We start from the raw sequence: 25,130 nt of genomic DNA, 5'->3' as shown, positions 1-25,130 counted from the left end.
AAATAAGAAGAAAAATGGAGCATTTGTGTGTGTGTTGTGTTTAAATTTTGGGCAGTTGAAAGAGTGGTTGCAAATCAATCCATGCATTTCATTGAGTCATAAAATGCCCTTTAGTAGATATTATTTGCTAGCCTGGTCTTTATTTGCACAAACCTCATTCAGTTATTTGTACTGTTTGCAATAACCTTTCAAAATGTTAAGAATCCTATTACTGCTTTATGTTTTTCATTTCAATTAGGGTGTTCTCTATACCCTCTTCGTGTTCCTTACCCCCTCAGCCTGTGCAGTTAGAACAGCTTATGTGTATCAGTAAAGGTTTTCTAACGTGAGTCGTGATTAGGTGCTGGCCACACTTGGTGAAGTTTGACTTTAATCAAACTCACATCTCCTGTATACACTGCATTTCTTCTGGATATTTTTGTTAACATAAACCATGATGTTTTATTCCTCTTTTCTCTTGAGGATGAGTTAGTCCTTTCACACAGAGCAACCCTCAGCACTGGCAGACCTTTCTCTCCAGTCTTTGCCGAGGCTTCATTTCACCGTGGCTCCACCTCTGGCTCTCTCAGTTCTCCATTGCTGAGTTTTTCTTTGTCCGGTTTCCCATCTACGTGTTTTGGTTACATTTCAGCGCTCTGAACGAGTGGTTTTGAGAGCAGTTGGAGGCACGGCGTGCACCACTTCCTGCCTCTGCAGTCCCTGTGGCTGTCACGCAGCTCGCCTGGTCACCATCTGCAGCTCTGGGCTCGAACGTGGGACGTGCCACCGCAGCTGGGCTGCCCTCTGCTTCTGAGAAGGCGTTTGAGTTTGCAGTTCCTGGTTTGCAGGACGCCTTGCAGAGAAGGTTGAGATGGTCCCTCAGCTGCCACAAAGAGCAAAATGTGTGGAGTAGCTTGTGTGGGTGCTCTGTTGTCTCTTAATTTCCTTTAATGGGGAGGGAAAGACCAGTTTGAGCCTGGCCTGCTTTCCAGTGTGTGTTGCATCATGTGCCCGTTGGACTGACAGGTAAAAAGGCAAGTTGAGACTGAAGAGTGGTTTCTGACAACCTTGTATAGGTGTTGTCCTGGGGCCATCTTACAGAAGTCTACCCTGTGAAGTTTTTGAAGTTCTGCATTCAGAATTCCTATCTGAAAACCTTGGCTGTAGGACTTGGAGATATATTTGCTAATTTATATTCTAGCAGCTCTGATTGACATGTGTGCTGGTTATGTTTATTAGTTTACTAGTCTTGTAAGTCTAGTGGTGAGCACATGGAATTATGGATGCTTTCACTGGCATCAATATTCAGAAGTAGTTACCAGCAGAGATCTCCAGACAGGAAGCTGTGCTGCAGACTGGCAGAATAGGAAGATCTAGAGAGAAAAGAGGTGGCAGTTCCTCCCTACGTTGAAGTAGGCTTTGGGTTTTGTGCTCATGATTTAACAGATACCTTTTTCTTTATGCAGGGCTGTAATCGAAGTACAAGATGGCAAAAACCAGCCATAGCAACTATGTCCTTCAGCAGCTAAACAAGCAAAGAGAGTGGGGCTTTCTGTGCGACTGCTGCATCGCTATCGATGATATTTATTTTCAAGCACATAAAGCAGTCCTTGCTGCCTGCAGTGCCTATTTTAGGATGTTTTTTATGAACCATCAAAACACTACAGCCCAGCTGAATCTAAGCAACATGAAGATTAGCGCTGAATGCTTTGATCTTATTTTACAGTTCATGTATTTAGGAAAAATTATGACAGCCCCTGCCAATTTCGAGCAATTTAAAGTGGCCATGAACTATTTACAGCTGTATAATGTACCTGAGTGTCTAGAAGATATACAGGACACAGACTCATCTAGTTTAAAATGTTCATCTCCTGCTTCTAGCACGCAGACTAATAAAATGATATTTGGTGTGAGAATGTATGAAGACGCACTTGCTAGAAATGGCAGTGAAACAAACAGGTGGGGCATGGAGCCACCAAGTTCAACGGTAAATACATCCCATAACAAAGAGCCTGAGGAAGAAACTTTGCACCTCAACAGCTTCCCCGAGCAACTGTTTGATGTCTGCAAAAAAAGCACCACGTCCAAATTCTCTCACACGAAAGAGCGCGTGTCCCACTCGCGCCGGTTTGGAAGGAGCTTCACCTGCGACAGCTGTGGGTTTAGCTTTAGCTGTGAAAAGCTACTGGATGAGCATGTGTTAACATGCACCAACAGGCATTCCTACCAAAGTGCCAGGTACTACAGTGCTGAGAAAATAGACTTTAGTGAAAAGAACTCTACTTCTAAAATGATTTCCACACAAACAGAAAAATACAAGGGGGACTCGAACCATGCTGCGGACGATTCATCGTCTCCCGTGTCAAACATCACGAGCAGAAAAAGCAGCACTGTTGCCTCTGAGACATCAGGTGAAGAAGGAAGTAGAGCCTCTGAGAGGAAGAGGATTATCATCAAGGTGGAGCCAGAGGACAATCCTACGGATGAGCTGAAGGATTTTAATATTATCAAGGTGGCAGATAAAGACTGCAATGAGTCTTCTGACAATGATGACCTAGATGATGAACAGGAAGAGCCGCTTTACAGATACTACGTTGAGGAAGAGATGAGAGAGAAGAGAAATGCTCGGAAGACTCTAAAGCCTCGCTTATCCATGGATGAGGATGAAAGAAAGTGTTTGAAAAGTCCACGGCACCTTAACAGCAAGGCTTCTTCAGTGCAGGAAGATGTGGAGAATGCTCCCTGTGAACTTTGTGGGCTAACAATCACTGAGGAAGATCTGTCCTCTCATTATTTATCCAAACACATAGAAAATATATGTGCTTGTGGCAAGTGTGGTCAAATACTGGTCAAAGGCAAGCAGCTACAGGAGCATGCACAGACCTGTGGAGAACCCCAGGATCTGACCATGAATGGGATCAGAAATTCTGAGGAGAAAATGGACTTGGAAGAAAACCCCGAGGAGCAGTCAGAAATAAGGGACATGATGTTTGCAGAGATGCTAGAGGACTTCAGGGACAGTCACTTCCAAATGAACAGCCTTCAAAAAAACCAGTTATACAAGCATTCTGCCTGTCCTTTCCGATGCCCTAATTGCGGCCAGCGTTTTGATAGTGAAAACCTAGTGGTTGAACATATGTCAAACTGCCTGGAGCAAGATCTGTTCAAGAACTCCATGCTGGAAGAGAATGAGAGGGATCACAGGCGTAAGCATTTCTGCAACCTTTGCGGGAAAGGATTTTATCAGCGTTGCCACTTGCGGGAACACTATACCGTTCATACCAAGGAAAAACAGTTTGTTTGTCAGACATGTGGGAAGCAGTTCTTAAGAGAGCGCCAGTTGCGGCTCCACAATGATATGCACAAAGGCATGGCCAGGTATGTCTGTTCCATTTGTGATCAAGGAAACTTCCGAAAACATGACCATGTACGGCATATGATATCTCACTTATCAGCTGGAGAGACTATATGCCAGGTCTGCTTTCAGATATTCCCAAATAATGAGCAACTGGAGCAGCACAGGGATGTTCATCTGTATACATGTGGAGTATGTGGAGCAAAATTTAATTTGAGGAAAGATATGAGATCTCACTATAATGCCAAGCATTTGAAAAGAACATAAGCATAAACATACTGTTAAAGCATTAAGTTGGCAGCAGAGAGAACACCAAAGCAAAGCATAAGTATAGTAAAAAAATTTGAAAAGGAAAAAAAATTGAAAATAAGTCTCTTTTTTATTATTTTTTAAGACCCTCCTAACCATAGGTGTCTATTTAGGCTCATTAAGTATAAAGCTTTGAAAAGCATCATGTGTTTAATTATTACATTTTCACTGTTTCCTAATACCAGTTTCTGTTCTTAATTTTATTGTTTTACTACGTAGATATACAAATCATTATTTTTAAACTGTAGATTAAAAGCACAATGTTACCCCTTCACTGACTGCTATTAAACAGTTCTCGGATCCATGTCCATAAGATGAGTGCTTTAATATTTCCATGTGTTGTTTCTTCATGTGAAAATTTTAGATGCCAGCGATTAATGTGCAAGAGCATAATTGTTCGTAATCCCCAAATCAATTTTCAAAATGAAAAAAAAAAAAAAAAGCCAAACCCAAACCAACAATGCCAAGAAATAATCCTTTGGGCTCTGACTCTCCTGCAGGGGCAGAGCTGGCTGTCCTGGTCCCCTGCTTCTTGGCTTTGTTGGAAGCTGCTTCCCAGGGGTGAGAGCACACAGGCTCAGTTAACCCTTGCAGGCTCGGCCTGCTGTGCACAAGGGGGAAGGGAATTAATGACTCTTTGGACAACCAAGGGGTTCCAGAACAGTGGTCGTTTTCCAGACGGGAAGTCCTAGCAGAGCTGTTCAACTGATGTTGGCCTTTCTTTCACTGTCTGTACCTCTGAGGGTATATTTAACCTGCTTATCCTAACATACAAGGGAGGAGTGGCCGTGGTGGGTTGGGTTGCTAGGAATGCAGTATGGCCATGTGCACTGAACACTGCATTTTCAGCCTAGCTGTGAACTGTGTCTTGCTGCTTGTGTTGGAAAGTTAAAAGCAGGGTGAGTGTGGAGATAGTCCCATTACTTGGGACCTTAAGGTTTTTTTGCTTCTTGTTTTCATGATACTTTATGAATGTTCTGTTTTTCAACAAGAATATAACAAGAAAATACTGCAGAGTTTGCTTAATAAATGTAAAGATATTTTATGCTTTTTAAGATTTCTTTCTGATTCTAGCAGAGCCCTAATCTGTGCAGCTTGTCTCTTAATTTAATTGAATTTAAAAATCCTACTAAGTACCAGCTGACACCAATTCAGTGAGGCACTTTGGCCTTTGAGAGAGCAACTGGCTTTGACTCTTAGGCACCAGCTGTCTAAACGTTTGTTAAGTGTGTGATTTGTGATGGGGTGGAGGAAAGGATCCTAATACGCAATTGTGGAGAAAACAAAAAATAAAACCCAGTTGTACTTTCTCCCAGCAGATCTCACTTTATCAAAGAGGATGATAATGCTATTTCCCACTGAGCTATGGAGGGAGGAAAGTAATTTAGATCAGCAGTTAAGGCAGTTGGATTAGATGATCATTGCAGGTCCCTTCCAGCTGAAATGTTCTATCACCTCATATGCCAGTGGTGGAGTTGAGAATAGGAGCCAAGAGCTGACGGTCTAGTCCAGGGCTTTCATGTGCTTGTTTCTGTCAGAGTTGAGTTTCATTCCTAGTTTCTTGGGGATTATGAAGGGTATCGAGTTTTAATTTTAGACTATTCAGAGGAGTGAATATACAATTCAGAATCTCCACTTCAACTGTAAAAAGTAGTGTGAGTTGCCTTGCATTTATTCAGTTTCAAATGTGCATTAGGATTTCTCTTGGTTGGCAGACGTGTGCATTTCTGCAGTGATGGAGAAGGCTCCCCCACCAGCCCTTGGTGCTGAGCCAGCAGCTGCTCCAAGGCACCAGCTGCTTTGGGCACAGTTTAGTGGGCTTTTAGTGTTTTGCTTTAACTGCTCAGTCCTTTGTTTTCTTGTACGATGCTGAAGTCAACCGAGTCCTCGACAGCACTGGAGCCAAAAGAGCACAGGCATGAATGCATGAATATTCCAGCACTCCAGAGCTGGGGGCTTCATACACTGCACACAGTGATTCTCTGACATGCCCGTTATCCCTCACAGTATCAGCTGGATTGGGAAGAGCAGTCAAGGGAACTGAAGGAGAACTGGAGAGCGCTGGGGGAGCTGGCAGCAGGGTCTCGTGGCACTGGAGGAGTGGAAATACTGAGTGGGAGAAGAGATCCTGAATGGGAGGGAGTGGCAAAGGCAGTCAGGGAGGATTAGAGCTGTGCAGTGGGAAGCAAATCCCAAAGGTGGCATGGAGGGGGTGGCTAGAGGAGTGGATGAAATGTCCCGGCTGTGAGAGCGGAGTGAGGATGACTCAGCTTGGCTGGGGAGCCGTGGGCCTGAGCCATGAGCTCACAAACCAGCGCCGGTTGCGTACCAAGCACGGCCGGCCCCGCTGGCCCAGCGCTGCGGGGACACGGCACAGCCCTGATTAAAGACCTTGCTGAAAGGCAGGAGGTGACCTCTGCCATGTAAGGGATCAGTCCTGAATTCGGTGAAGGGCTAAGGGTGATTTATAGAGCCTCCTGCTCAGGATCAGGAGCCCTTGTTTAGAGTTTATTGGTCTGAACTTGACCCAAAAATGTTAAAAAATGTGACTTCCTAGTGCAAGTAGACCTGTCAACTACAGAAGTTAAACGGAGAAACTGGGAATGATGGTATTTATGTGTACTATCTAACTTTATAAACACCCTGAATACCTCTGTTTTTCAATTATAAGCTGTGTTGTTGTAGTAGCCTTTCAAAGTAAAGTTTGTTAAACCTTTCCAACTGAACTTGAATTGATGTTTTTTCCTGTTCTAGGGAAACAAAACCCAGTGCCTTGGAGTTCACATGTATGAAAGTCCATGCTAAGGCTCACAAAGAGCATGAATTGCACTGCAGGGAAGCTTAAAAGTGGATCTACTTACTTGTAGGCAGAAAAAATTAGAATGACTGAAGTAGCCTGAGAAGTGATCAGGGGGAGTATAGGAGAACATAAACAAGTCAGCCTGGCTTGCAAGTAGATGGGTATTGAAATAGATGAGTATTTGAGATGAAATGTAAAAGCGTGCAGGGGAACAGCATGGGACTGTTACAGAAAAGGCCTGGAGTGACAGGAGGAATTTGGCTGCTGTGAAAGGGGAGAAGGTCTGGGTGCTGAGGCAGCCTGGGGCTGGCCACTCCTGAATGTTCTCCCCAGAATGGGACAACATCTGCAGGAGAGTGAAATGATGGTGTTTCAGTGCTTCTGCCATACAAAAATGATTTAATGTGGAGACAGAACAAAAACAGACATGAAAAAAAAAATCAACAGCAGTTATCCTAGTTTTGCTGTTACTTGAAAAATCATGAAGGGGAAGCAAAAAATATTTTGTTTAAGAGTTCTTTTCCTCTAATTTGTGCTTTTCTGTTGCCATAACATTGTTCCTTTCCATCTCCTTAGTGAATATTAGCATATAAAAACACTTAAGGATCTTTAAAACTGGAGGTGTAAGCATTGCACAAGGCGTAGCCAGAAAGAAAAAGATTTGCTGGATGCCATAAGTTATATTTTAAAGTGATTTGCTATTCTTATTTTTGGAGGACCTCTCTGTATTCTGTTGTTTTTCCCATTTTGGGAGTGCTATGGGCTGCAATCCTAAGAATTTTTAAGTGGCCAGCCTAGCTCTTAGCTTTCAAGATTTACTGAAAGTTAAAAAGAGGGAATTCATGAAGACCTGGTATGAGCTTTAAAATATCACAAAAGCTATTGAGCTTCTTTTTCAGTTTCAGAGGAGATGTTTAAAATGTTAATATATATATATATACTTGTAAATGTTTCCTGCTGACTTATTAGTTCAAAGAGTATTTACATTTGTGTATAATGATATTTGTAGCCCACAGGTCTGTGGAGAAGTCTTGATTTCAATAAATAGAGTATCATGGAATTCTAAGAATTTATGCTTTAATTAGGGGATTTCTCTATGTAATACTTTCTCAGTTGGTGTAAAACATATAATTCAGCGTATTTTTTATTCAAAGCTGTGGACAGAAAATATATTGTCCTGGAGAATGTATTAAAAATACATTGTTATAAAAGTGAATAGTTTGACTACACGATTGTATTTGAATACTCTAGTGCTAAACCATCAAGAGGCTCAGAGCTATTGGTGAGGACACGAATTTGCTGCTGGAGGCTGTGCCACCTTGAGCCCTGGCAGCCCTTTACTTCTCCCCATTGGTTTCAGCTCTCGTCTCCCCTGTGTGCCACCCTCTCCATTGTCAAAGAGCACGTACCTATGGAGCTGCACAATGCACTGAATCAAACAACAGGCTTTTTTTCTATTCCCTTTGGGGCTGGTTTTTGGCTGGATCAGTTCCCTGCTGTGATTCCCTCTCCATCTCTGTGTCAGATCTTGTGCAAGCACAATAGAAGGGGTGGCACAAGGGGAGGAATGAGTGGCTGGGAGGGGGCTCCTTTGCTGAAATGAGCTGTACCAGAACTCAGAGCATGTCCTGAATTTAACTCGGTCTCTGTCTCCCCCCAGCATCCTCAGGGAAGCTGAACTCTTACATTCATCTCCTATTTCCTGATAAGGAAAAAGGCAGCCCAACCTCTTACAAATGAGACACATCTCTGCTATCTGCCCTCTTCGTGAGAACTGGAAACCTTCCTGCATTCAGCTCATCCCACAAATATGCTCTGGAGCTTTCTTGGTGTTTCTTGAAGCAGACTGGGTAGTGCTCTGCACCACTGGGTTTGTGTGGTTGGCCTGGCCCAAGGCCAGGAATGAGCTGGGCCCCTTGTCTGGCCAAACACCAGGAATGGCTCCCACCTTCATCTGGCCTTCCTGCCCTCCAGCTGTGGGCCCAGATGCAGCTGTGGAGCTCCTCTGTTGCCCTGTGCCCCTTGCTGCTTTTCTCAGTAAGGGGAGACAGTTGTCTCATTTTGGTCTAATGCTGAAAGCTTGGGGTAATTCTCTGTGTAAGTTAAACTGATGCTGGCAGTATCTGTTACTATCCCTGTGTGCTTCTGACTTTTAAGTGCTTCTCAATCTCAGAGGGTTAAAAATCAAATCTTCTGACTTCCCTAATTCTCAGCTGGTTTGATGCTTGTCGCAGACTTAAAGACCTACAAGATGAAGCATGACTAATTTGACTTTATAAAGTCTGCTGAAAGCTAGAAATTAGGAACATGTTTTCAAAAGCTGACATTTCTGTAGTTCTCAACTATAAACCAGTTTTCTGTATTTTCTTCCAAAAAACTCCTAAAATATTGCTGTGCGGTGTATTCTTGAGATATTTGAGTAGGCTGAGATTTTGTAGGGGAAAGATGCCAAAAATCAGGACACATTTTATAAATTAAGTGTCTTTTGCTACTTTTACAGTCACTTCCACAATTCTGGAATTAATTCTGATTTTATTTTTTTAATGCAGAAAGACAAATCTTAATTTGTAACAGGGCAGTAGAGCTCATGACTCAGGAATCACTTCATCATGACTATAAATATTCAGCCCTGAAACAAACAGCCCATGTTCCTTTTCATGTACTTGAATGGCCAGTGCCAGCTTCATAGGAGAAATGCTATCAGATCTTTATTTGGGTTATTTTTACCCTCAAATATCTTGAAGGGTGGGGATTTTTTTATTACGACATAAGAAAACAACGTTGTGCATTGTGCTTTTAGAGAAATGGTTGTCGGTAATTCACACAGATTCCCTGTGTAAGAGTGGCTGGAAATAATAAGAAATTTCTGAAGTTTCTTATTAATACATTAAAGGGAAGATAACAGAACTGTGAGATGAAAAATCCTCAGATGGTCCAAGGCCAGGTTTGACTGTCTCTTTGTGTAGCCAGCATGGCACACCTCACCCCAGAAACCTCAAGTGCAGACGTGGTCAGGATCTTTGATTCTCTTGCAAGAAAATGAAAAGGTTTAATCCTTTCCTGTGCCTTCTGGCATACTAAAAACCGTAGTAAATCTTCCTGCAGCTACAACCACAAAAACAATGCTGCATGTAGAATTTCCGGTGGGAGAAAAAACCAAAGAAATGGTTCAAGAACTTCCCTCTCTGACAAAGTTCTGCTGCATTTATTGTTTTCACTCAAACTCATGTGTGATGTGCATCAATGAGATTTTGGGGTGTACTTTTTTTTTTGTTTGCAAATAAGACATGACTTCAGATAAATATGTCTTATAGTTCTGTAGACATCCCCAGACTCCTGACAGGGAATGAGTGCATCCCTTATAGGGCTCTAAATCCTGGAAGCTGTGTAGTTTGTAGGAAATCCACTGGAAATCAGGACTGTTGTAAATCCTTAGTTTCTCAATTTGTCTGTCAGGCAAAGTGCCACCAGTGTCAGCAATTGCTAAGGTCTCTGCAGCAGCTGTGTTGCCAACACAAAAGATGCAGAAATCAGTCTTCCCCCCTCTCTTTTCCCTCATCTCCCCTGATGACAAGGTTGCTATTTTAGAAATGCACCCTTTCAGCTCTTTTATTTACCTTCTGGTTTTTGAAAAGGAAGATTTGCTTTCTTCCTGTTTTAAAGCAATGATTAGGGCTAAGAAATTGCTTTTTTTCATAGTTCTCACATGCTCAGTTGAACCTACACAACTCAGTAATACCTGTTCTCTCCTTTTTCGGTAACCATCCCACTACATTGCGGGTGGTCACCAGAGGGACTTCTGCTTCTGACTCCCCAGAAAATGAAAGGGAAAAATAACATATTGTCCTTCTCTCCATGGCAAAAGCCCCAAAGACCGTGAAAGTTTGTGGAAATGCAGATAAGCTGGCTAAAAATAGAGTTTGCTGAATACCATAAATTGCTTTTGGTTTTGGCAGCAGATACACCAGACTTCTGGTATTGGTTACGCTCCTCTTACACAAGTCGTTGTTAGGGCTTTTATTTAGGATGCTAAAGATGGTGCCCTGGTTTCTTCCCTGCCTGTGGGTTTCCTACTGGTACCTACTGGTCGAGTCCCAGCTTCCAAATTACTGAGGTTCTAGTTTCTAGCCATTGGTTATTGAATTACTTAGAATAAATCAGAAACATTTTAAGAGACAAAATCTAAAGTATCCCTCCTTTGGGAAAAGAAAAGATACAGTAATGTTTTAGGAGGAAGAAATACAGGGTAGGATCTCTTGGAACTGATGAAGAAATTGTCTTAGTATGCCCCACAGCCCAGGAGAGAGCTCAGATGTCTGAGCTACATTGTTATCAGGTGAATTAAATAGAAGTTGTGTACACTTACATATGCTGTAAAATATGACACTTAATACTCTGCGTGCCTGGAAGTCTGAGGGTTAGCCCCACCTAGTCTGCTTTCAGATGGATTGTGTTTCACTTAGATTTTACTGGCCACTGCTGACACAGTCAGTTCTGCCAGAAAAAGACAGAGGTCCTGATGTACAGTAACTTAAAAACTGCAAAATAACTCAGTCAAGACGCAAGAGATTTTACAGTAATTGTTGCAGTTCTTTCAGCTTTAGTTTGTTGTGCAAAGAGTTAAATAGTTCAAAGGCAGTTTCCTTTGGAGAATGTTTATTTGATCAAGTTCAGTGTGGCTTAGACCCCAAATAGAAATACCAACTTCAAACAGAGCACTGCTATGAGAGAAGGAATGAATAGTCTGTGGCCTCCCAGACCTCACAAGCTATGTTGGTTTGTTACACAGAGTCAAAACAAAGATGTCCCTTAGAACACATATACATTAACTCAGTGTATTTCAAACACCACATCTTTTATCTCCCATCTACTTCTCTCCCTGGTCCTTTGGGCTATGACAAGGCCACTGAGATCCTGGATGAACTACAGTCTCCTCATGAAAAGCATATATGGTGTGATTGGACCATCCAAGCTACTCAGATTGTTAGAGAGCGTTAGGGGAGCTACTGCTCCTGTTTACTAAGACTGAAGTACTACATCCTTTGGATTTTGGAACAGTGCTTATCTTTGCTTCTTGGTTCCCTTTACATTGCAGGAAGCAGGGTGAAGAAGAACCCAGTGGGTGCTTCTCTTAGATGGAGCCTGGAAACTCTTGTGGGCTGAGCATGTTATTGTTTTGTTTCTTCAGGTCCTTAGCTGGCTGAATCTTCAGACTTCTAATAAATGCACTAAGCCTTGAAAAAGCATTATTAATGCATGATGAGATAGACCAAGTTCAGCCACTGAACCTAGGAGCGAAACCCATGCAGATGCTGTTAGCGCAGGAGCCTGGTATCGAGCCAAATCTGGAGAGCCATCTTTGATCTGTCTCCAGATCCTCCTTTTATTTGTAAACATCCAGCTAATCACAGACTTCCTCTGACTTTGATGAAGTGGAAGGGGCCGCATCCTCTGTAAGCGCTGGGAAGGGCTGGAATTCTGCAGCGGCTCAGGATGCAGGGATGGGGGTTCCAGCGCCATCTCGTGGCTCGCTGGGACCGCGCCTGTCCCTGTTCCCAGCGCTGGAATGCTCCAGTCTGCTGGGAGAGGGCGAAGCAGATCCTCCCGCGGCTGTGCATCCCCAAACAATTCTGTGCTTAGGGCAGCTGAGCGGTTTTAGTCTGCGAGGAGGGCACAAGGTTTTATCTCTGATCTCCCTTCCTGTGGGCTGCAGGCTCCCGGCAGTGCCGGCGGCTCCGTGTGTGCTACACCCCACCCCACCACAGTTGGCACTGATTAGCAGTGTTTCTGCTGTCTCATCGGAAAAATGTGATTTAATATTCACAGGCAGCCCACCTTCCCGCACTCAGAGGTGGTCCCACACAGCACAGCCGATGTATTTCAGGGAGGTGGTGGAATGAAGTTCAGTTGTGTGTGTGAGTTGTCCATGATTTGTAAATGACAGAGATTTTGGACTGCAAAGTGCTGGCTGACATGGTAATGAACAACAATGGCAAACACCGATGTCCAGGGGAAAAACAGTGCTCACATGCATACTGTAGTTAGAACATCTTTTTTCCCTCCTTTGTTAGTTTACAAAAAAAAAAAAAAAAGAAAAAAACGAGTACTTCCTGACTTCTGAGCTAGTCGTGTAAGAGTTACTTTGCAATAACAGCACTGGTCCAGTGAATTCCCCTCCAAGATTTTAAGAATGTGGCCTTGCTGCCAGAACCAGCAGTACTTTGAAGGTAGCAGTTTGCCCAAGACATGTTTCCCCTGTTCACACTGCCCTCATGGCACAAAACAAAAGCCTTTTGTCCCAGCTGGCCTTTTTGCCCACCTTAAGTATGTGACATAGCGCAGAGGGCAGATGAAATACCAGACAAGCCTGGGCCTGGCACATGCAGTGAGTGAGGGCCTGGCCACGCTGCACACCGAGGTGTGGAGCATCACTCGAGGCTTTCCTCTCCAAGGTGTGCCAGGAAATTCAGCCCTGAGCTGGCCTCGAGGATGCTTTGGCAGGTAAGTAATGCAAAGAGCTGCTAAACCTGGCTTCATGTGCAGCCTCTGCAGTGTAGACACAACCACTTGGGCCAGGACTGCCACAGTCGCATAGAAACACCAAGTGTAAGTTGTCCAGAAGTGGCACAATCATATACTGTGTACAATGTGATTCACATATCCAGAGAAAGAAGTCAGTGTGCAAAAAAAAAAACAAACCAACCCAAGAACCCTGAGGATTGTCCTCAAAAGTTACAACCATACATTTCCAGTTTCTTGATTGTTCCTCTTGGACACAAAGCTGCTCATATTTGTCATGAACTAGTGTGGTTGAAAGAGACTTCCAGAAATTGTAAATATTTATATAATTTATCTGCATTTAACCTAAAATAAGAATTTGGGGGGTATGTGAGGGTGTGTGTGTTTAGTAAATACATAACAGTTACCTCTGAGTTTGGCAGGATAAAAAAAAACCATAACCAAAAATACAGTCAAATATGAAGCAGTAAGAAGTATTCCAGAGTGGGGGTGTTCCAAGCTGTGAGTGGCTATGGGGAAATAATACTTGTGCAATTTTTTGAGCATCCACTAAGCCAAGCCATAAACCACTGCTGGAAAGTAACACATACAGTATGAAAACTTGCTTCTGGGAGGTTTGGGAAGTGAAGTTTTTCTTCAGCAAATCTGTAGCTGTTTTGAAAACAGAAGGCAAAGGAAAAAGAAGCAAAAGTTTCTGAAACAAGATGACAACATTGTTTAAGATTGTGTTCTGGTGGGGTAGGGGTTGAAGGAAATGAATGGCTTTTTAAAAGAGTTCCTGACTGTGGTGGGTGCTCTGAATATAACTGAAGGATGGGTATTTAGAGCAAAACCACACATGGTGAGGTGGGAGGGACCACATCATGCTAGCAAATACAGTACTGCAGTGCGGGCTTCTGACTTTTAATATTTTTCTTGCATTTCTTTTCTGCATGGCAGTAGTGAAATAGGGACTTCTAAGCTTCTGAACAACTGAGAGAACCAGATTTGGAGAAGACATGAGGAAGAACTGGTCGGCAAAAGATTTCATAAAAACTCAGAACCTCGTGTGCCAGATCTGAATTGGCACCACCTTTGCTTTTTTGACATAACTGCAGCAGTCGCAAAAGGCACCAAACAGTCAAATTAGAACATGCAGTAAAAGTTGTTTTGGACTCTTCTATGTATCATAAATCTTACTTCTTTGTGACTATTACAGCTGTAAGAAACAAATTCAAAGTCTTTCATGGAGCAAACAGCCAAAAGAGGCAGATGCCAGGTGTTAAGGGCTGCACTGAAATGAATTTGCAAAATTTCTATCCACACGCTGGAGTGCTCCTTTTATGAAATATGGCTTCTTAGAGTTGCTGTCAAAAACTGTGTAGATTTTTTAGTTCAAACATTACAAGTGTATATTCATGCACAATGCTAAACTATCAAGTGTTAAAAAAGAAAAAAAAAAAAAAAGAGTAAGAGGTGAAAAAAAATCTTAAAAACTGAGGACAGAGGGTCCCTGAGAAAGGACAGGATGGTGAGAGAGATCCAGCTGACATGATTTCCCCTGCTGCCATGATCATCATTTGCAAGCTGAAGAGGACCTTCCATGGAGCACAGTGCTTGTATGTGGAGAGTAAAGAAATGGTGCTCTGGTCTTTTAAACAGAATGGTGAAAATTTTTTACCAACAAGGAGATGAGTAAATGTAAAATAATCTTCACAGGGCACAGGGTGCACCTTGTTCTGGAGCTAAGCCTTGCAAAAGCTGGCTTGAAGAAGAGAATCAGATGTTCATGTTCAGATTTGAACATTTTAGGAATAGTAATGTTTCCAGCTAAATTAATGGGGGAGGGAAAAACCTTAACTAAAAAAGCAATAAGGCAGTAAGTGTTCCAAATTAGGGCAAGCATGAATTATAAAAATATCAATTTCTTTTGCTTCCCTCAGACAACAGTGGATCAAATTAAGACATGTAAGCAGACTAAACATGCTGATTATATTCTACTGTAGTTACATATTTTACTAATTCTACTCATGATTATAAAAGGATGTTTCATTGTTCACTATAACTGTTATCTCAAGAAGAGTCTGTCTATAATTTTATTTATAATTGGCATCATTTTCATTACTGTTGTTACAAAGTGTGTACAATATTGTCTGTATTGCAGCTTGTATAGGGCATGTGTCTGTGCTTGCTTTACTCTTTTTGAGTTTATAAAGTTACTATACAAATGCAAGAAAAGATGTTCAGATATCTTTGAATGTGATTCCTTAATCTAATTACGTAGCCCCCAATGTTTCAGCATATAGAGGTTGAAGGTACCAGCTCTATTAACACATAACACCTCAAACATTATTGCAGGTATTTGAAAAGCCTCCAGTGCAGCACTGGGATGCTGACACTTCAGTCCCAGTGGCTGTATGGAGCAAAGGGGAGGATGGTGAATATCTGGGCAAAGCTGGATACCACTGGGGACTCTGCAGGGAGAAGGCACAAGATACCTAAGAGCAAATGGGATGTGCTTTCTAGAGACAACATGAAGGACCTTAAGAGCAGGACCACCACAAAGCAGAGCAGAGAAGGGAATACATTTATAGCATTGCCTTCAACGGTATACAAAGTGTAGGACATCTAGAACAGGCTGTGACTGTTCTGTAACTTAGCAATTACTTCCAGTCTATGTAGAGTATCAGTAAAGACATTCCAGGTTAGTTATCATCATCTTTAAAGCTTACTCTGTGCTTTGCAACAGTATCTTTAATAAAATGCTCTTACAAATCTGCTTATTATTCTGATTTAATTCCATCTTATACCTGAGTTGATAACAGTCTTGGCAGCAGGGTGAAGGTGCCACCTGCTTCATCGGCTCCTGTGTTTTTCCCTTTCACCTGCCAATGACAAGAGGGAAAACAGAGATGAATAATTATCAAATAATCACAGAAATGAGAAAATGAGGAATTCATATCATGCTACCATTCAATTATTATGAAAACTGCTCACACTAAGCATATCAGTAAATCTGAGAGATTAATCACATACTGATCTCTGAGTAAGAAGTATTGGTCTTTGCCTGTGTTTACACTACACCATTTATCTTGTTTAAGACTTAGCATAATTTTCCAGCTTTACTGCCAATAATTGCAGTATATTGTTTAACCCCATCACAGCAGTTCTAGGTAAAATTCTTTGTTTTCATTTATTTACCCCCTGGACCAAATAGAGTATCCTTTTAATATCTTCAAGCAAGACCAAGCAGAGTTCAGGTACATTAACAGATAAGATCAGAATTCAGAATAATCCTGGCAAGGTGCAGATGGGATCTGAAAAGATATTATTTAATAGGAACAAGTGCAAGCTGGAACCATACAAGTAAAGGAACAGCTGCTTAATTTCATAGAATCCTAGAATGGTTTGGGTTAAGGAAGGGACCTTAAGGACCATCTCATTCGAGTGTCCTGCCAAGGGCAGGGGCACCTTTCACCAGACCAGGTTGCTCAAAGCCCCATCCAACCTGTCCTTGAACACTCCCAGGGAAGGGGCAGCCACAGCTGCTCTGGGAAACCTGTGCCAGGGCCTCACTCATCCTCACAGTAAAGGATTTCTTCCTTATATCTAAACTAAATTTACTCTTTCAATTTCAATTGAAAAAAAATCAATGCATTATTTTGGATCATATTCTGAGAATTTGCAACATCATGATGTTGCAAATAAAGGTAAAAACTGAAATGTAGAAACTGGAGTGTCATCTGCTTCTTCAGAACCACCAAGGCAAGAGCTGGTAATGTCTCCAGTTTTGAGCATAGCACTTGAAAACTAAGAGACAAGGTGCATGCAGAGAATCCAGGAGAAAGCAGTGAATGTCTGGAAACCAAGAAGCCTTCTGAGTACAGGTTGAGTAATTTTAAGTAATTTTACAGAAGAGATGGAGAGAAAACACAATGATTTTCATATAAAAATCTGGTTGCAAAGAAAAATGGCACAACTGTTTCTCATATCCAAAGTCAATATGAATAAAAATAATTGCCTTAAATTGCAAGAAAGGAAATCTTGGTTAAACACAAAATGAGACTAAATTATGTGTTGAGGTCATTTCTGATCTGATTCTGTGATTGCTGGAAAATATTTTGCTTTAAAGTCACTTGCTTAGGACTCAGTAGAGCTGGTACTGGCTGCAAGAAAAGGAGGCTGCAGTTAAAGGAATAAAGAACTCACTGCCTAAAATGCACAGCACACCAGTTTATCTAGTTAGCACTAGTGATACTAACTTCAGCTTTTAATCATGCCTTAGCAAACTGGCAGAAGTCTATGTAAATAAATGTGCTTAAAAACCACTTAATTATAAAATAATTATTCCTTGAAGCATCAAGCATTAGTTTAATCAGTGTTGACAACTTCCATGATTTTATTGAGTCTAATCAATCTAAGGCTGCCTGATTTCAGTTATAAGATGGTGTAATGAGCTATTTTGTTTATTAAAAAAAAATTAGACCTGCCAATTACATGGAAAATCCTAAAAGTGTAATCTGAACATATGGTAAAAATGAAAAAGCCAGAAGGTAAATAAAGCCACTAGGTTTATAATTTTAGGAGATCTGACTCACGAGTTTTGCACTCCTGGTTTGGCAGTATGAAATTACAGTGCCCTGTATTCTGCTGTTCTGACTATTTCCATAGTACTGATCACACATTTGTGTAATTTGCCAAAAAACACATTATACAAATTTGCAGAACTTTTATTTGTTAGTCACAAAAACAAAGAAGCACTTACATAAGTAAGATGATGTCTTGTGGCTGCCCTTTAAATTAACAAGGAGCAGCTGTGCACAAAACCTGGAGGTATATAAATACAAAGTAAGTTACATAGTTCCCCCACATACACTATGATTTTTAATGCAACACCTTGTTAGAAGAATCTTGTCATTTTATATGCTGTTAGTTCTTGTCTGAATTCCAAGTACCAGACTTACATTAACAAATCTAAACAAGAGGAAGAATTTCAGTGGGGAAAAGGTATTGTGACAAAGTATTACTAGTTCTTAGAATAGCAGTTGCTTAGACTTTTCTGAACTGATTGCTGTATTATGAAATAATCCATTCTCACTGATACAATCTGATTATGCAATTTTTGGGATAGTTTTACAAGGGAAATGAGTATTAGGGAAATGGATACCAGAATTTAAGATCTAAGGTCTTCTGACTGCCAAACCTGAAAAAATCATTCATTGCATTTCAACTTTATCTTAATGATCCAAGTGGTTGATGTCTGATTGAACTCTAATTTGGGTTCAGTCCTATTTTTATACTCCATTGCCTTATGAAACACGTGGGGAAAAAACAATTTTCCTTTTATCATGATAAAGATAAGAGTTGAGTTCTCAGTTCTGCTCCAGATACTGAGCTCTTGCTTCACTGAAGAAATCTAAATATCATCTTCATTTCTGGCTGGGTGGTGTAATGGAGAATAGCCTACAGCATATTACATAACACTGCTAAACAGGAAACATGGGTGCATAATCAATCCTAAACACAAATAAATGGATCAGAAAGAGGCCTGCCACTGCCAGAGGTACCAAATTGCTGCTCTGGAAGTTGCTGTGAAAATATGGCTTACAGATTCAGGATGAGGGAATAACAGCCAATGTTTTGTTAAAGGGAAAATCAGACTTGTGCTGAAGTCCTCCCCATAAAGCTCACTCTTTAATTTCTGAACCAGTTGGTTTGGCTCACCTGTACCATGATTGCATATGAAGCAACATAAAAGGGAATCATGTGGCTCTTCCCATATGAGAGGATGACTACATGCATGAGTTGGTTCCCAAAGTGCTGACAAAAAGCAGGTTGGTAATAGCTCTGCTGAGAAGAGAGAATACGTCTAATGAGGTTTTGGATGGCTCCCTCTCGTTAGACTGGACTTTCTCTGAGGACATCAGTAAGAGGTGATGGCAAGAGCGTCATGTGAACTTCTGACTGAATAGGAATGAAAGTTAAAAAGCAGACCTAGACATATCATTGCACAGAAGAAAACAGCACCTGTGTGCCCAGCTGGAAAAGAAATACTTCTGCAACAACAGGCTAAACAGCCTCAGTGCAGAGACCTTTGGATTTTTCCTTAGGATGTCTCTTTACACCAGTAGCATTAAAATGGTGTGCTCATGTGTTCCTCCAAGATCTTTTCTCCAGAATTACTACAGCAAAACAACTCCCATGATGAAATAAACAGGACTGAGAGAGTACTCTCAGGGTGAGTAGTAATCCAGGCAATGCAAACACCTCTTTAGCAGGTTACCAGCACATGTGGTATCAGCACAACCATATCAGGGCCACACTAGTTATTGGGCAAGGAAACACCAAACAAGTTTTGTCTGAAGCTGTTGTATATATTTTGTGCCTGATTTTTTGGGCTGATAAAACATATGGTTAAAAGCTTTGGGCCAAATAAAGGAAATGTCACTTCTAAATTGGATAAACCTTGTTCAGTTACAGCTATAGTTAAATGAGACATTAGATTAATTTTGCTGCGAAGACTGTTTCTTGTGTTAATCAATATCGTGTTATTTCCTACTCCCCTTGTTGTCTCCATCTACTGTTTCTATAAATATGTTTTTGAGGCAGGAGTCTTCTTTTTACTCTGGAATAACAGGGTCTGAGTTTGTGCTGCAGCTATTAAAACAGGTTTCTTGTGCATTATTAGTGTTCCTAAGGGACAGTCCTCACAAGGATACAAATAATAAACAACAGCAACTTTTCAGCTGAAACAGAATTTATTATCCACCTCTCTTTGTATTGCCCTGGCATTTCTCCCTGTCCCACATAATACAATCAACTGAATGAAGTGGCAGTGAATTACAGGAAGAGATGGTTCAGTGATGAATCAGTCCCTGGTCTAACTACAAGAGAAACCGACACCCATCCCATCAAAGAAATATGCACACAGGATATACAGAGCAGCTCCTGTAGGCAGAGACAGCTGATGGTTCCCATTTTCCAGTGACTTCTTTTGGATTGCTCCAAGGTCAGAACCCATGTGAAAAAAAAAAAAAAAAAGAAAAAAAAAAGACCAGGATCTATGGAAGACTAATATTTATTTAAGCATGTACAATATGTATGGTCAGAAATCCAGGCTCTTCCATCACAAAATGAAATACATAATGCACAGAAGAGGTGGAGCTCTCATGTCTTGTAAAACAGACTTTGAAAAATACACTAATGGAAACAAGGATGTTTTTGAACAGGAGTTACAGTGCCTGTAAAAATTGTGTGACTACAAATCACTCTGGGAAAAGCTGTAACACGTTTTCTATGAGGCCAGGGACAGCAAACTGTTGAAGGCTGGGGACAAAAGTAATGAAAGAGGATTTAAATATACAGTGACATTAATTCTTCTCTCACACAACTCCTGAAGTCTGTGGATAGCAAACTTTTAGCAACACTTTAAAAGGAGCTGAAAAGGAGCTACTCACTAAGACTCCATATTAAAAAAAAAAATTCTCAGGATGTTTTGCCCTCCTTACTAGAACTGGAATATTTTGAAGTGTTTGTCTCAGAGTACGGAGGCATAATTTGGAGAAACCACAGTGGATTTTCATGTTTAATATATTTTCATCAAAGCACTTTCCTACCTCCGAGTTAATAGCTCCATAGCTTTTGCTAAACGTAGGCGTGACGACATTTCACATTAGCACAACAGAGAAGAATTTGGAGGCGGTTCAAGAATGGTCACCACGCAGGAACACGCAGCAACAGGGCCCCCAGAGCCCCGACCGGAGCCATGCCCTGAGCTCTGGTGCCGGGGCACGAGGGGACAGCCCGGTGCCATTCCCTCAGTTCCGAGGGGGGACAGGACGGGACAACCCGGTGTCGCTCCCCGAGTTTGGGTACCGGGACAGACACGGGGCGGGGGTGTTGTCAGCCGGCCAAGTTCGGGCGAAATAAGGCTAAACACGGGCTCGGCAGGACTTTCCCTCAGGCACTTTCCCTCAGCGGGAGGGCGCGGAGATGTTTGAGGGGAGGCGTTCCGCCATGACAGTGCGGGGGTCGCCGCGGCGGGGGAGGGGTGGCGGCCGTTCCACCCTGACAATCGGGGGAGAGGCTGAAGGGAGGTGTGTGTCTATGTCAGGGAGGGAGGGCGACATTTCTGCCTCCCTGCGACCAAATAAGGGCAAATTCCCCAGTGCCGGGCTGAGCGCTCAGGAATTACAAACACCGCACGCCGCGAGCGGCTGCGAACCCACAACCCCCCCCCCCACCTCGCGGGTCCGCTCGGGCGGAGCGCGGGGGCGTCCCGTAGCGACCGCACAGCCCCACGCCCCCCGGCCCGCCCCCGCCTGCCATTGGACAGCGCTGCTGTCAATCCCCGGCATAACGTCATGTCAGCTGGAACTTTCTAGCTGAGGTTCGCGCCGGGGGCGGGGCGAGGGGACAGCACGGCCGCGGATTGGCTGAGCGCGACGGCGCACGAGAAAAACCCGGAAGAATCGCGGCCCCCGAGGGGCGGGCTGGCGGGTAGGCGCTAGCGGTTCTGATTGGCCAGAGCTTTGGGGGCGGGCACTCCCCGGCGGCTCGCGGGGGCGATTGGCCAAACGGCTTTTCGAGGGGCGTCGGGATTGGCCGTCAGGGTTCTGGCAGGTTCCAGAAGCGGCAGCGGCGGGTATAAAACGAGCGGCGGCGGCGCGAGCTGGTCATATCGCGCCGCGGCGGCAGCTGGAGCGGGCGGGGTGGACACGGGCGAGCAGCACCACAAACAGCCGACACCATGTCTGCCAAGGGGCCGGCGATCGGCATCGACCTGGGCACCACGTACTCCTGCGTGGGTGTCTTTCAGCACGGCAAGGTGGAGATCATCGCCAACGATCAGGGGAACCGCACCACACCCAGCTATGTGGCGTTTACCGATACGGAGCGGCTCATCGGGGATGCTGCCAAGAACCAGGTAGCAATGAACCCCACCAACACCATCTTTGATGCCAAACGCCTCATTGGCCGCAAGTATGACGACCCCACAGTGCAGTCAGACATGAAGCACTGGCCTTTCCGTGTGGTGAATGAGGGAGGCAAGCCCAAGGTGCAGGTGGAGTACAAGGGGGAGATGAAGACCTTCTTCCCAGAGGAGATCAGCTCCATGGTGCTGACCAAGATGAAGGAGATTGCTGAGGCCTATCTGGGGTGCAAGGTGCAGAATGCTGTCATCACAGTGCCGGCGTACTTCAATGACTCCCAGCGCCAGGCCACCAAGGATGCCGGCACCATCACAGGCCTCAATGTGATGCGTATCATCAACGAGCCCACCGCAGCTGCTATTGCATATGGCCTGGACAAGAAAGGAACCCGGGCTGGAGAGAAGAATGTCCTCATCTTTGACCTGGGAGGGGGCACCTTCGATGTCTCCATCCTTACCATCGAGGATGGGATTTTTGAGGTAAAGTCCACAGCTGGTGACACCCATTTGGGTGGGGAGGACTTTGACAACCGCATGGTGAACCACTTTGTGGAAGAATTCAAGCGCAAGCACAAGCGTGACATTGCTGGCAACAAGCGAGCGGTGAGGCGGCTGCGCACGGCTTGTGAGAGGGCAAAGCGCACCCTCAGCTCCTCCACACAGGCTAGCATTGAGATTGACTCTCTGTTTGAGGGCATTGACTTCTACACCTCCATCACTCGTGCCCGTTTTGAGGAGCTCAATGCTGACCTTTTCCGTGGCACCCTGGAGCCGGTGGAGAAGGCTCTGCGTGATGCCAAGCTCGACAAGGGCCAGATCCAGGAGATCGTGCTGGTGGGTGGCTCTACCCGGATCCCCAAGATCCAGAAGCTGCTACAGGATTTCTTCAATGGCAAAGAGCTGAACAAGAGCATCAACCCCGATGAGGCTGTGGCTTACGGTGCTGCCGTACAAGCAGCTATCCTCATGGGAGACAAGTCTGAGAATGTGCAGGATCTGCTGCTGCTGGATGTCACCCCTCTGTCCCTGGGCATCGAGACGGCTGGAGGAGTGATGACTGCTCTCATCAAGCGCAACACCACCATCCCCACCAAACAAACTCAGACCTTCACCACCTACTCAGACAACCAGAGCAGCGTCCTGGTCCAGGTGTACGAGGGTGAGAGGGCTATGACAAGGGATAACAACTTGCTGGGCAAGTTTGACCTAACAGGCATCCCCCCAGCACCCAGGGGAGTCCCCCAGATCGAGGTCACTTTTGACATCGATGCCAATGGTATCCTGAACGTCAGCGCCGTGGACAAGAGCACGGGTAAGGAGAACAAGATCACCATCACCAATGACAAGGGTCGCCTCAGCAAGGATGACATTGACCGCATGGTGCAAGAAGCAGAGAAGTACAAAGCAGAGGATGAAGCTAACCGGGATCGGGTGGCAGCTAAGAACTCCCTCGAGTCCTACACTTACAACATGAAGCAGACAGTGGAGGATGATAAACTGAAGGGAAAGATCAGTGACCAGGACAAGCAGAAAGTGCTCGACAAGTGCAAGGAGGTGGTGTCTTGGCTCGACCGCAACCAGATGGCTGAGAAGGAAGAATATGAGCACAAGCAGAAAGAGCTGGAGAAACTCTGCAACCCGATTGTCACAAAATTGTACCGGGGAGATGGAGGGGCCGGTGGTGGCTCTGGTGGCCCCACCATCGAAGAAGTAGATTAAAGAGGACTGAAGTAAAGACTGGTTTATGGACAGTCACTCCATTCTTTGCTTTGTTTTTTTTTTTTCTAACGTTTAAGGAAAACGTCCTTGCCGATAACAGAGTTTATTCTGTTGGGTGTGTATAAAGGCAGATCTGTCAGCTTGGTTTTGATAAGAGGGAAGGCACGTCCTGCTTTATAAGGTTAGTAATAGACAAATGTTGTTAATTCAGATACAGCTGTTTGTGTTCTGGATGTTTGTCTCTGTCTCTTCTAAAGTAACCACTTGACTGTTGCAGTTGACAAGTTTCAAGTTATGCATGAAAACCTTTACAAAAGATGAAAAAAAAATTTGCCAAATTTGGCTTCTGGAAATTTTGGTAATAAATAAAATGTTTTAAAAGCATAAATCTGTCCTCTTTCTCCTCTCTGTGAGGGGCAGTAGTGGGGTGGGGGGGGTGGGGGTAAGGAAGACCTTTCTGCTGGTGTCTGTGGCTCTGGGGGGTGACAGCAGTGGAGCAGGGGGCGTTGGGCTCCGGAGGGGTGGCTGATGCCCTGGAGTGGCAATGGGAGAGAGCATGGGGGTCCCTGAGGCGAGCCCAGCTTGGGATGGGTGCTGGGGAGGGGGTGTCCTGGTGTTGCAGCCCCCCGGTTTCCTGGCAGAGGCAGTGGGAGTGCGGCTCCTGGGATTTTCACAGCAAGGGAAAATTCCCCGGAGTTGTGTGCCGGTGCTGTTTTGGGGCAGGACCTGCTCCTACCCGCAACCAGTGTCTGGGGCTGCAGTTCCCAGCTTGGGAATGCATCGTGTGCGTGCGGCTGGGAGAGAACAGCGGGGAAATGAGGACAACAGAAATAGTCCTCCTTGGCAGGTGGTGGGGCTCGGTAAAATAGAGACCGGCTTGTGGGCAGCTGTAAAGTGCTGAGCTATTCTTGGGTTGCTTGTGTGCTCGCTGAGTTTTCAATACTTTACTGTGTGTTTTTCTCCTCTTTAGACAATCAAAAGTAGAGCTGGGAGTGCTGAGTAAGGAGCTGGTATGCTGAACTTAATAGAATAGGCAAAATGCATAGTAGTTAAACTCGTCTGGCTTTGCTGCAAACTGTCTGCAGAGCTCTTCATTTGTATAAGAAAGCAAAAAACCTGGCAGGCAGCTTGGGAGTCCGAGGCGCTGCGAGTTAATGAGCTCTCCTGCAGCAGCCTGGTGGCACGCACATTTCGGACTGGCTTGTCCTTTAAGGGAAAAAACTGCAGAGCAGTGGGCAGCTGAAGGGAATCGGCTGCCGTGTTTTGGTTTGTTGCTTGTTTGGATATCAGCAGCGTTGGTGTCTTGGGAACCGTGGTGGGTGCTGCCCTGCCAGCTCTCCCCACTGCAAACAGCTTTTAGGACTCTGATTGCTTAAGCTTGTAGGTGATGTATATTTAAAACAAAAATCTATAGTTAGTTCTTTGTGTCAAGAAGGGAGGCAACAATAAAATTGTTTAGTATTTAATAACCAGCAGAGATATAACACTCTGGTTTACTACATGGATTTCTCTCAGCTTCCCAGGGCACTCACTGACTG

The 25,130-nt window shown here is 43.9% G+C and overlaps 2 protein-coding genes across 6 annotated transcripts in view; both read left to right on the top strand.

Moving 5' to 3' along the window:
* The window catches only part of ZBTB1 (zinc finger and BTB domain containing 1), a 28,892-nt gene extending 11,623 nt beyond the window's left edge, over nucleotides 1–17,269 (top strand). For 4 of the 5 annotated variants that reach the window (XM_036383336.2, XM_036383338.2, XM_036383335.2 and 1 more), the window contains one exon: nucleotides 1,446–7,659. In XM_036383336.2, the coding sequence (XP_036239229.1) occupies nucleotides 1,466–3,601 (2,136 nt within the window). In that variant the 5' untranslated portion in view covers nucleotides 1,446–1,465 and the 3' untranslated portion in view covers nucleotides 3,602–7,659. Of the gene's footprint in view, nucleotides 1–1,445; nucleotides 7,660–13,901 lie in introns of those variants that run through there. The other variant, XM_036383339.2, reaches the window with a different exon arrangement.
* Nucleotides 17,270–21,608: 4,339 nt separating this feature from the next.
* HSPA2 (heat shock protein family A (Hsp70) member 2) lies at nucleotides 21,609–23,980 on the top strand. The gene has a single exon (XM_036384415.2). The coding sequence runs from the start codon at nucleotides 21,691–21,693 to the stop codon at nucleotides 23,590–23,592; it is 1,902 nt and encodes a 633-aa protein (XP_036240308.1). The 5' UTR covers nucleotides 21,609–21,690; the 3' UTR covers nucleotides 23,593–23,980.
* Nucleotides 23,981–25,130: the final 1,150 nt, after the last annotated feature.

Source organism: Molothrus ater, chromosome 6, assembly GCF_012460135.2.
Source record: "Molothrus ater isolate BHLD 08-10-18 breed brown headed cowbird chromosome 6, BPBGC_Mater_1.1, whole genome shotgun sequence".
Classification (NCBI taxonomy): domain Eukaryota; kingdom Metazoa; phylum Chordata; class Aves; order Passeriformes; family Icteridae; genus Molothrus; species Molothrus ater.
The sequence above is the reverse complement of the archived record's forward strand: the minus strand, read 5'-3'. Positions and strand labels throughout refer to the sequence as shown.